The sequence below is a fragment of the Vanellus vanellus genome, assembly GCF_965231255.1.
Source record: "Vanellus vanellus genome assembly, chromosome: 7".
Classification (NCBI taxonomy): domain Eukaryota; kingdom Metazoa; phylum Chordata; class Aves; order Charadriiformes; family Charadriidae; genus Vanellus; species Vanellus vanellus.
This window is the reverse complement of record NC_138912.1, coordinates 30,823,717-30,836,372: the sequence shown is the minus strand read 5'-3', so window position 1 is coordinate 30,836,372 and position 12,656 is coordinate 30,823,717. Positions and strand designations below refer to the sequence as shown.

General features: G+C 40.8%; 1 protein-coding gene across 2 annotated transcripts in view; it reads left to right on the top strand.

Annotated features, from left to right (window-relative positions):
* The window catches only part of OGDHL (oxoglutarate dehydrogenase L), a gene marked incomplete at both ends in the record, with an annotated part of 51,462 nt that extends 48,723 nt beyond the window's left edge, over positions 1-2,739 (top strand). For both annotated transcript variants that reach the window (XM_082486215.1, XM_082486216.1), the window contains 3 exons: positions 1,106-1,269; positions 1,909-2,063; positions 2,616-2,739. In XM_082486215.1, coding sequence (XP_082342341.1) covers positions 1,106-1,269; positions 1,909-2,063; positions 2,616-2,739 — 443 coding nt within the window. The remainder of the gene's footprint in view (positions 1-1,105; positions 1,270-1,908; positions 2,064-2,615) is intronic.
* Positions 2,740-12,656: the final 9,917 nt, after the last annotated feature.

Below are 12,656 nucleotides of genomic sequence, written 5' to 3'. Positions count from 1 at the left end.
TATTTTCCTGCTCCTGCTGAAGAGGAAGCAAGTAGTAGAGTATTGCTGACTCTCGGCTAACTCTTTTTGCTCTGATTTTTAACGGAAAGTGGAGGAGGAGAGGAATACTGTCTCCAGCTGACCCAAAGAAGCGCAGATTCAGTCTTTTTTAATGACGAATTCTGCTGTTCAGTGAGACAGGATAATTCTGATATAAATCAGTTCCTCTTTCATATGTTTGTTCTTCCCCCAAGATAAATGGTTCAAACAGGAGCTTATTCTCCTGGTAAGTGGGTGTGCTGATTCAGACTGGGAGGTCATGCCACTGTCTGCTACCTTGCAGGTGGTTAATGTGGGAATAGTTCTAATCAATCATATAAGAGAGCAAAGTAAAGGATCTTTTAGACCATCAAGTCCCTCTTCCAGTTTCATGTATCCCAAGCAAATTGTTCTCCTGGGAGATGATATCACGGGGTAAAAATATCTAGCAGTGAGGATATCCATTTGAAATTGTATCTTATCACTTGTACATATGGCTCAGTACTATGACAATTTTTCCTTTGGCTAATGCTGTTTTAGCTCTCAAACAGAGGTTTAAATCACATAAATATATGGCAGTGATATGTGTGCTTGTGTAAATATTTTTGCAGTTGCCAGTTTTAGTTTCATTATGAACATGTGCTATGCTTTTATATAAAAATATTCTGAAACTTTCTAAACCTGTATTAATGTTACATGGTTGAGATCATCTTGGAAAGAAGAAACAACATTTCAGGTAATTCTCTGAAAAATAAAACCAAAAACACCAGAGGCAAAGGTGAGCGAGCCAATCAAATTTAAATTAAAGGTGTAATGCACAACACTGCTAAAAAAGAATCTGCTGTTAATATGTTCCTGTCTGTTAAGTGTGAAAGAGTGGATTATTGACAGTCTTTTAACTTCTTGAAACTAAACTGTTGAAAGTCACTTTAGCAGAATTAACGGTCTGAAAAGTAGGAATAGAGAGGCAGCAGAACCCCGTGATCATTGCAACCTGCTGCTTGCTCAGTAAAGGACTGTTTCTTGGGCTGCTTTATTGCAATGTCAGTTCCACTGAGAGCACTTTTCTAATTTGTGCTCTAACTAGGTACTACTTTCCAACGCGTGATTCCTGAGAATGGGCTGGCAGCTCACGCACCACATGAGGTCAAGCGAGTGATTTTCTGCACAGGAAAAGTGTACTATGATCTTGTGAAAGAGAGAAAGAATCAAGACCTGGAGAAACAAGTAGCTATAACCAGACTTGAGCAGGTGAGCTCCCTGATCCTCAGAAGACAGGGTCCTTGGGGAGACTTTCAGCAGGGGTTTCCTATGCTTTTAGATAGGTATCACTTGCCAGAAGGGATGGTGATAGTGTTTTCATAGCACTTTGCATCTTACTAGACATTATCTAATCCTTCATGGCCTTGTGGAGAAGGAACACATCAATAGTGTACTGAACAATGAGATCCAGAAAGCGTGATGACTTTTCCAGAGCAGCATAACAAAGTGAAGGTTACAATATGATGGCACCTTAAATTTGCATATCCAGTCTGCTGGGTTTAAATGTTGTGAACAGTACACTTTGCAGTTATACTGTCATTCACTAATTAAGGACTTGTATTGTCACAGCTACTTCACTACAAAAACTACAGGAAAGAGGGAGATCTGGACTATGACCTACTTCTGTTTATACTGGTGCAACTATAAAATATGCGTGTATTCACTTCTGACAGCGTGAAATCAATTAAAGAAATATGATTCACTTTAAAGAATGTATAGCAATTATATTAGGTACTAAATGGTTCATTGCAATGGTTGGTTGTAATACCCAATAGGTAAAAGGCTTTCCTGCCCTGGGCTAACACCATGTAAGAGAAAGCTTTGCCAGTTATCACCCTCTCTTTCCAGATCTCACCATTCCCCTTTGACCTGCTGAAAGAAGAACTTGAGAAGTATCCAGATGCTGATCTAGTTTGGTGTCAGGAGGAACACAAAAACAGTGGATATTATGATTATGTCAAACCTCGTTTCCGCACTATTGTGAACCACACGCGACCTATATGGTATGAGACTTTAAGCAATTGCTCTGTCTCCTGGGCTGATTTGTTTGCCTTTAAATTTGCTTGGGTGTTTGGGGTTGTTTAGTTTTTGTTTTTGTTTTTTTTTTTTTGCTTTTAAATTTGTTTTTGATTTGGGGATGAGTAAGTCAGGTTCTGGAGGAAACAGTTGTTGTCAGAGCTCAGTCCAGGTACCTTTGCATTTATTTTAGATGTTTGACTCTTGGATCTGCCATTCAGCTGTCGGAGGAATGATAGTCTTCATCACCAAAAGCAAGTTATCTAATTATGAGACAGTGTAGCTGGCTGCCCTGGGAGGGATGGGGGTGAAGACACAGCTTAATATCGACAGGAGGGGGAAAAGAAGGGGAAGCTGACCAGAAGGTATAACTGATGGTGCAACTTAGATTGATTTTTATTTAAGAAAGATTGATGATTAAATGTCCAAATCTGCCAAGCAGACTTGAATGCATTTAGCAGCATGTTCTCATGCTTGTTTGTTTCAAAATAGTCTTTCTTCTCACCTCATTTGTCTGCTTGATTCTTTTTGTCACAAAGGTATGTTGGCCGAGAGCCTGCTGCTGCAGCTGCCACAGGCAACAAGAACACGCATCTGGTGTCGCTCAGAAGGTTCTTGGATACAGCTTTCAACCTGGAGGCCTTTGAGGGAAAGACATTCTAACTGCAGGGCACCGACCCATCTCTGACTAGTAATCTCTCAAATCACTGCCCACAAAAGAGGAACTAAAAGTGGGGAAAATACTGGAAATTATGTATTTTTGCTTTACCAGATAAAACAATCCAGTAGCTAACTTCATTAATCTATACCTTGCTCTGCAGTTTGTAAGGAAAAAAAAAAAAAAATCCAACTTGCCTTCCACCATTTTTTGTCACTTGTCTATTTAGATTGGGACCTCTTTGGCACAAGGAGAGTCTCCTGTCCGAGGACACAGTGTCTGGCTCAGTGAGGCTTCCATTGCAGTCTGTGGGCACTATCTAATTACTGTAAGTAAGTAGAACAGGCACGGACAGCATGATAGTTATGCACATCCCTGAAAAAGAAGAGAGTACATTTGGGAGCCACTAAGGAAACAAGATGCTTTGTTACAAGAAAAATGGTTGACGGTTATTTCTAGATATATTGGAGAGGAGTAATGAAACCGAAAAGCAAAGAGCTGATAGATGACTTTGGTAGAGAAATGTATTGGCTGTGGTTGTTGGAAGGAGCCTGGTGATGTGAGGAGGAGGCTGGAAATAGTGAGTCACATTAAAAAGTTGCTAGACTATGGATGATAATGAAAGTGGTGTGGACCGCTTCAGTATAAGGTGGAGGAGGGTGATGAAGGCAGAAATAAAAGGGACCAAGAAAAGGTTTGTTGGGGGTTGTTGAGGAGGGAAGAAGTCTATGCAAGACCACAGCTGACAGAGCAGTGGGTGATCAGCATGAGAATTCAGCATCAAATGACTTTAAAAGTAAGAGGTGATAGCACCAATTGCTCCCACTCCCTGGGCTGCCTGCTTTGATGCTCTGTGGTATTAGGGAACTGTGGGGTCCTGTGAACATCCTCATTTTGGATGAACACTCTTCCCCTCACCAAACTACTAGGATCTGCTTTTCTTTGACCTGGTAGCACCCCTAAAAAGATTGTGTTTGGATGAGAAATCTGTGTTTGTGCAGCAAGTAGTGGATTTGTCCAGTGCTAATCCCTGCTTCACGTCTCCTTGCTGATATTAATTCAACTCTGAAGTAGCAATTCCTGATTTAGTCACCCTTTTGTTGTGTTAAGAGGAAGGTGGGCAAGCAACAGTTGCCCATTGACCAAAGGCACATGCTGTGGTTTTGTACAAGTAGTAATTGATTTTTTTGTTCCTTGTGTTTACTTGTCGATTAGGATATCAATTGCCACGTACGTTCAGTGTGGACGTAAAAGTGGCTCTGCGTAGGGCAGCTGATGTAGAGCAGATGCTGGAGGGGAGGGAACAGCAGGGATTGTTTATCTTCTCGGGAGATAGCGCTTGCCTTCTTGGGGGCACCGCACAGCAGGGTGGTCTGAGTGCCGCTGCTTGTGCTTCCTCCGCACTGCGAGAAGGCGGGTGGGCACAGCTTTCCTCTCCCCTCTTAATGTAAGATCTACTGTTGTCAGAAGTCCTGTTCCCTCTGCCCCAGCTGACCTTGGGTCGGGGTGAACCTTGTGACTGCAGGTTCCTGCAACACTAGACTATGTAGTGGCAGGAGACTTCTTCCCTTCTTTCTGCTGGCTGGTGGAGAGAACTGCTCAATTACCATTGTAAGTGGTGTAGTAGGGCGCAGAGGAATGGCCATGCCTGTGCTGAAGCAGGAAGCAGTAATGACCTGCACAAGGGCCCTGTGCCCCTGCAGTGCCTGGAGGGATAGGGTAGGTCCCCCCAGCAGCCACCGTGATACATCATAACAAGTGACTGGAAAATACATAGATGAGACTTCAGCCCTATCTCCAATTCCCTGTCTGTCCTGGGTGTGTTCTTGGCAGTAAGGTTTACCCTGTAAAAGCTGTATTAAAAACTTTTAGCTATGATCAGGTACTACTTGTCCAAGCAGGTTGCCAAAAAGGGATGTGTGCCTTATGCTGTCCCATTATTTGGTCTGGAGACCACATGATGGTGAAAAAAATAATCATTCTGTCAGAGCATAAAATTGATGTGGTAAGGTACTTACCATGGGATCCAGAACCAAATTTAGTCTAATGTTCGTGAAACCCAGTGGCATCCTTTTAAATCAGGCTTGTTGCCCTGGGCTTTTCCTCTCATTGAAACAGTGAAGCTAATTCAGTCTTTTGAAACTAATGAACTTGGAAAGTACTGCAGTTGACGACAGCAAAGATTGTCTCCTGTCCATTTCTATAGCTCAAAACATTAAGCTGATAGGCAGTAACCATCACCCAAAGTATTTTAATGCTTTTATGAATGCTTGTTTCTGTGGCAAGAATTGAGTGCAGCTAAATATTGCTGGCACCGTTTATTGTATTCTCGGTTTGCATAAGGCAGGTCAGTGCTGCATGAAATATGATAAATGCACTTATGCCACAGTATATGCAGAGGTAGAAAACAAAATTAACATAGAAATGCAAGTGGTAAATGACAGGTTTCCATTTTCATTGTGTATCATAGATTGTGGCACAACAGTTGCATAAAAATTCCATCAAAGAATGTAAAAAAACCCAATAAAATAAAAATATGTAAGAATGAAATTCTCTGTTATGGCTTTTCTTTTTGACAGTTTCTCCTTTGAGTGCTGGCATTAGCATCCCATTCGTAACAGTGCTAGGGCAGCTCATTTTTCTGTTTTCTGTTTGTCCCCTCAATAGGGGACTTATTTAAATACAGTAGCAGTGAGAGACAGCATTTGGACTAGAAAAAGATAATTATTCAAAAGCATTGGGTTAAAAGTAGTAATAGCATTGAGGTTATATTAGAATATTTTGTTTGATTCTATTCTAATTTTTTAACGTAATAAGTGAGCACATTCCTATTTCAAGCAGAATTTTAAAAATACTGGAACTTAACTGGAATTAACTTCTCTAATTTCTAAGCACTGGAATTCATTTCTCTAAACATGCTGGCTCAACATATGTTCCTGTTTAATTACTTTTCCTGTTGCCTGCACTTTCAGATAGTAAATGTTCAAAAGCTACTAATGCATTATAAATTGGTAAATGCATAGATTATACTTATTTGCAGAATTCCGCTGCTTTTCTTCAATGAGGCCCCTTGAATAAAAAACTCTTACAGAGAGTTCTTAAATAGATGCACGTTATTTAGGTGCATTATCAATAATGAATGCAAGTTTCTGTAATCACATCCTTAAACCAGGTTAAGAATATCTTTCTGGTCTCACAGAAAACAAATACTTTCTTAGCACCAGCTGACAAGTTAAATACTTTTTACATACTAAATAGCAGTCAATTAATCTTTGTAGAGTGAAAAGGAGTGAAGTAGTATATAAGGCTCTTCTGCAAGCAGTCTGCACTGAAATTCAAGTCACAGCTTTGTAACTCAGAAGGAAGAAACAGCAAATGTTAGAATCAATTGACACTGTTGTATTTGCAGGTGAGATACTGCATCATGCGTGCCCACAACAGCAAAAGTCTTGCTAAGACAAACAGCTTCCGTCACCGAATTATTTTTGTTTCCTAGTAGCTACCTGATGAAGTGTGCTAAGAGCAGGGGTGCACTCGGTGGGAACGTTTGCTCAACCCACAGTACGGTTGGAGTCAGTCTGCCAGAGCAGAGGGCTAACCTGTTCTCTGGAAGGGGAACCATCCTGCTTTTTCTCAGAGGTACAGATCAATGTACGAGACTAGGCAAGAAACAGGAATGTGTGTGTGTTGTTTGAACTGAGTGGGTGAAAGTGTGTGTGTTGTGGGGTGGGGGTGTTTGTTTCTTTTTTGGTTTGGGTTTTGTCCTTGGCTGCACTTTCTGGCTGCTGTCTTAAGAGCTGTGGTAGCTCTTACCTTGGTGCACAAAGAGCAGGCCAGCTGCCTCTGATACAGAATTGGGAATAACCACTGCTGGTAATAACAAAATGAACGCTTGCGAGCATACACGCACACAGATTTGATTGCTATTAACTTTACGGAGGTGCCACAGACTATTGTCGCTCTGTCTAGCTTTTTGCCAGTGGCAGAGATGACTATGAAGATTGCTTTGAAACATGAAATAGAGGCGCACTCAAAAATCATGTAAAGCCAAAAAATCCCTAAAAGCAGACAAAATATCTTTGTAAAGTTAACAAGTCTGGAGGAAAAAAAAAGTCTGCTATTGTCTTCTGTGTTGGTTTGGTGAATTCAGTGTGTTTTAATTTCACAGGCAACTGCTCAGGTTGGTGCTGGGCCATGGGGGTCTGCCAGGGCACCTACCAGGCTAATGAGGTACCCAGCACAGGTGACTACTTAATTATGGCTGATGAGACTGGCCTCTGTAGGGGTGGGCAAGCAAATGCTGCCTGTGGTTCACTGATTAAAACCCAGGGTTTGTTCACAGCTGCCCCATTGCTATCTCCTTTGCATCACCCCTAAATACTTCAAACACTTCACCGTGTTTTCCCCAGAATGGAGGGCTGTGGCTGGGTCCCTGCGTGGGCCTCTGCGGGGCATTGCTGGCCATTTCTGCTGTAGGAAGGATGAGAGTTACAGAGTTAAACTACGATGAAGGACGCTGAGGATCACTGCTGGGAAAGGGTGAGGAAGGAAAGGGGCCACAGGCTCCCGGCTGCTGGTACAGCCAGGTAAGAGACCCGGCTGGTGGGAACGGGGTAGGGGTGCCTCATCCTGCCCTCGGGGTGAAGGGAACACTGTCCTTTGAGTTCTTATCAGAGCTTCTGAGGACTTCAAGGCCTAGAGAAAAACTCAGAGCGTGGCTGGGGGTTTCTGGTGCAACCACTGGCAAAAGCTGCTCAGGATGTATAATTACTGCTGCTGGCAGTGAGGTTGGTTTGGAAAAGATGAGGGTACCTTTGAGCAAAAGATGGTAGAGAAATGCATGTTTTGTTTAAAAACAAAACAAAAACAAAAATAACAACAAAACAAACCCTTCAAAAATTCCTTGGCCTTCCCTGGGTGGAGGTGAAGAATGACCTGCCTTTTGCCAGGCTGCAGCCATCATCCCCAGACGAGGGCTGCTGGGAGGGACAGACACTGCACCACTGCTCTTCCCACGTCCTGTGGACAAGATTACAGGTCAGTGCCTGTCGTACAGCCTAGCTGTGCTGATGGAAACGCGGACCATTCTAGCACACCAAAAAAATCTCTGCAGATGAGGGTAATTTTGCATGTACCTTTCTGCCCTTGTTCTTTGGTAGTAAAGGTTGCGAGTAGAATAACTCCAGCAAGAAGCTTTAAATGGCAAAAGGCATTCAGGATTTCTGTTAGCTCTGATCAAAAAGTTTTGGGTATTTTTTTTGTTCCCTTCAGTTATTTAGTAGTTCTGCAAAGTCCACTTGTGTAACAACAGGAGTCTTGATTTGATGGACTCTACTGATTAAAAAATGATTATTGAAAGATTTTCTTCGTGTTTATGCAGAAGAAGGACAGAGATTAAGTGGGTACATTTTCTTAATCGTCAGTGTAAGATACCAGGAAATAGCATGCAGACTGAAATAGAAATTCAACATACTTGCAAGAAGGCAACAGGTAAATATTGCCTCTTTTCCAATTCTTGCCTTTTTTTTTTAACTATTGAAACCACTTCTGATTTTAGATACTTCTCAACTCTTATTTCAAAGTGTGCTCTTCTTAATGTCATTATTTAAAATGTAGCCTATTATCCAAAATGAATAAATGAACAGAAGGAAAAGTTATTCAGGAAAAAGGATATTTTAGAGATTTACTAGCTTTGATTGAAAATGTTTGAGTTCTTCAAAGTTTTCAATTATTAATAAGCGCACCAGGCAGTTGCTTTGTGATATTTAAGCGAGGCAGTGATTAATGGCAAATGGAGATATAATTTGTTTAGAGGGGAAAACAATTGTAGTCATCACTAAAGATGCTGCAGGAAACACCTAAAATACAATTTCTGTTGCAGAAATCTTTGCTTCCTATTCAACAGCCCATAAATTCACTGATGCTGTTATAAAGGAGAACAGAGAAACTTTGCTGATGTCACACCCAGCCAGCTTTATATCCTCCTCCCCTTCAGGATGCCGAGACTATCACAAGTGAAGCAGCTCTGTGTAAGAGCTCAGCTTGGCTCTCGATTATTTTTCCCTTGGATTGACATTAGACACTAATGGGTTTGTTTCGGTAGTGGTTTAAGTGACCACGTTTCGGTTGGCCTTGCAGTGGAAAGACAGCCGTCTGCGCAGGGACTTGGCTGAAGGGCAGTGATGTTTAGTGCTCTCACAGATTTCTCCCTGCACCTGCGATGCTACCCGGGGTAGAGGAAAAAGTGCAGGTCAATGTTAGAGGGTGCCTGAAACCCCACCCCTGATATTGTTTGTCTGGGGCTTGGCTGTGCCGTAGAGGGGACCTCGGTTCTTCTCTCCCGTCTCCCAGAATGACCTTGCCCAGGTTGCAAGGTTGGTTCTGCAGTAACGCCTTGGGTCGTCTTGCTGGGGTTTCCATTAAAGCTCCCGTACCTGTAGTAAGTCAATTCCACGGGGGCGGCTGTCACATAAATGTGAACTGTCACTGTGTGCTGACCAGGGCTTTGCAAGGGTAAACTTAATTAGTAAAAAGCAAAACACATTTGAAGAAAGAGTATGTTTCCTCACACTTTAGGAAAGAGTATCTTTCCTCAAATGAGTGTCTCCACTGCTGTGGATAAAATAAAATAGTCTGATGCAGAACATAAAATGATTGTACATGACTAGATGTACTAGAAATACATGACTAGAAATAAATGTTTATCAAACTGCTCCCAATAGGCTTGTTAAAGAGGAAATATTTAGTACTATAAGTTAATGACAGAGTTTAAGCAGTACTTAAGTAATTTAAAGGGACTGGCTTCATCTTGCTTTCAAGAATTTTATGTGATTAAGTCCTTCTTCATCAGTTGATCTTTGTGCTAGAGTGGTTTGCACAAACATATCCTTAACTAAACAGTGTTTGCAATGTTGATTATTGTCCCAGTTGTATAGGAAGAATAGCGGACAGTTTTCTTCATGAATTCATGGCCCAAGCAAAATCAAATTCTATCAGAATTAACATTTTTGCATGTGGACTGAAACACAATAGCTCTTCAAGTCTAGAAAAATCTTACTAATATATAACTGTTACTATATAACTCCTGCGATGTTAGTCTCTGACACTAATCTTCAGTTTTGAAGAAGTCTGTGTATACTGTTTTTTTTGGGGGTGCAATATGTGAGAGAAATACATATACTTGAAGTACACCATGTCAGTCGTCTTCCTTCCCCTGAGCAGCTTAAGATATCAAAAGAACCAAAAATATTTTGCACCTTGACATCTTAAACACTGTTTTCTGCCAGCATATTTTGCACAAAATTACATTGAGGAAAACTTTTGGTTTATCAAAACTTCAAACTATTGTTGACAAAACTCTGTCGTCTTAAGAGTTGATGAAGAGCTGAAGCTTCGTGTTGCTTTGGGACTCTTCATTGCAACAACCTACTGCCTATTCAGAAGGAAAGATAAACAGAAATAAAGCAGCTTAATCTCCAGTGATTCTAAATGGTTCCTAGTTATACTCTTGGATAATTAAGTTCTCCTGTGATGTGCTCATTTAATAGATACCTGGTCATATGTGACCATGTTTATTTAATGTACTCTGCAATATTTATACCACAATACACCCTTCTCATAAAACAGACATTCTTTAATTCATTTACATGCACATTCTGAAGCTCTTGCTTAGACAAAACTGCAGGCTTCAGGAAAGTATTTCTGAGTACGCACATCAGTATATGACTGCTTCTGCAGGGATTGTTAGCAAAAAAAGTTTTTTTTCTTCAGCATCACTGTTCTGATATTTACGTGCATTAAAAAATTTTGGGATGTGCTACATGAAATGTGATTTTTTTAATTTTTTTTTTTTTCTTCCTTTTTTTTTTTTTCCTTAGGCCTTTATCATAGCCCTCAGGGCCCTCATTAGACTTATCGGTAAAACTGTATTTTTCATAGGGAGCACAATATTGTACTTTGAACTTTGTAACTCTGTGGTACCTGTCTCTAACAAAGCCCAAAGAGAAGTAAAGAGGGATCTCTGTAGCATATGCTCTTCCCCAGAATTAATACCAAAGCCTATGACAAAGACCACAAATTTGTAATGTGTCTGGCTATACTTCATATGACCTTGGTGGATGCTTTCCTGGGTGTGTAAATGCGTGCATGTGAGCAAATATTTATGTGTCTGAATAGCGCCCGTGTGTGGGTGCAGAACAACCCTGACTGTTTTTTAAATCTGCCTTACAAAATTGATCAAAGCTCAAAGTTGTAGCAAGTAAATGGCCACGTTTCAAATTCATCTTAAATTAGTAATGCATCTTGTCTCTCACTTGAATGAGCCTATACTGAGTTATGAGTCTTGTAAATATGTGCCTTGACAGAGCACGTCTATTCTCTTGGGCTGTTTTCCACTCATTACATGGGTGGGCATTGATAGGGAATGTTCTCAATATTTTAAACAAAAATAGCTTAAAATAATCAAAAGAAATCTGGACAGTTTAAAACAACTGTTGAAATCAGAAGTATCACTTGGCTCCCTGTCTCTTAAGCTGGAAAAAAAATTAAAGAAAGAATTTACTGGAATAAAGCATTTCGCTGTGGTAACTGTGGAGTCCCATACAGCTAGCTGTACCGCAGGTTTTACTGGAGAATTGGAAAATATTTTACAGAACACAAGATCTCTGTGACTCAAAGCTGTTACCTCCATTTCAGATGAAGGAGATGGAGAAGTGATTTCCTACAGACTGCAAAGCAAATCCATCACAGACCTTCTCTTAATATGTAAAAATGATACATGAAAGTTCTTAGTGCTGCCATGTTTAATGTCATGTTACTGGATGGCCAATATGCGAAATGAACAGCAAAGAAATTTAACTATGTATAGTATCATTAACATTTTTTATTTAAAAAAATCCCAGCTATTAAAATAATTCAACTTTTTTCCTCTAATGGGGTTTAAACTCTCTTCTGAGAACTGTGTTGATATCAGCTGTATGTTGCTTTATTTTTCCAAGTAAATGATCAGAAGCACACCCACGGGAAGTTGATGATTACCATTATACGGCCACTTTAAAACAAGCAAAGCATGTCTGACAATAAATCAGATCTTTTCAACTCTTCTTAAATATTTGCATGGAGTGATTTCCTTCCCATGCAGCACTCCCATCCCCACAAAAGGCCTTTGCGGGGTTTTTTTGATCAGGCTGGCCACCATAGAAGTGTACATCTCTCCTAGCAATAGCTGTGCCACTTTTGCATTAGGCTTCTCAGAATGAGTTACTTGAAAATTAAGAGGCTGCTGTCTTCAATATGATAACGTATGGGATAAACACAACTCTTGTAAGGGGAAATGTCTTGTTGCAATGTATGGCTTGTGCAACCACTGGGTGTGATGGCCAAGAGCAAAATCTTCCTGTTTGCTGAGAGTGTAAAAAGCATGTGAGTAGTGTGTTGGATAGTTCCAGCTTGCTCCTTGTGAAATGTGCTCCTCATATGAGGAAGAAGCTTCAGCTCTTTTAATACTGTTTGAAACCAAACACCAAAAAAGTACTTAAATTAGGAGCCCAGAGATCCTATAGTCTATGCTCAGCAGAGATCTGAATTGCTCTGTGGAGATGCCTCTCTCCATCAGTTACAGAGGTAGCCTAGGGCAAGCCAGCTCCTAAAGTGCTTCAATAAAGTGTCTGCAATTAAATGTGACGAACTCAGTCTTTGGAGGTGCGTTCTGCAAGGGGGAGTGGACTGGGTGCCACACAACTATGGTGCTGTGCAGCCCGTGCTTAGTGCAGTTGTTTTCATCTTTTTTTTATGTGTCAAGTGTTGTTGATTTGTTCCTTGATGGCTAATGATTTTTTGATTTTCCCTCCCCTTTTGAAGAAATTAGTGGAAAAATTGTCAGATTTTTTTGAGCCATTTGCAAAACATAAGGAAACCCGCATGA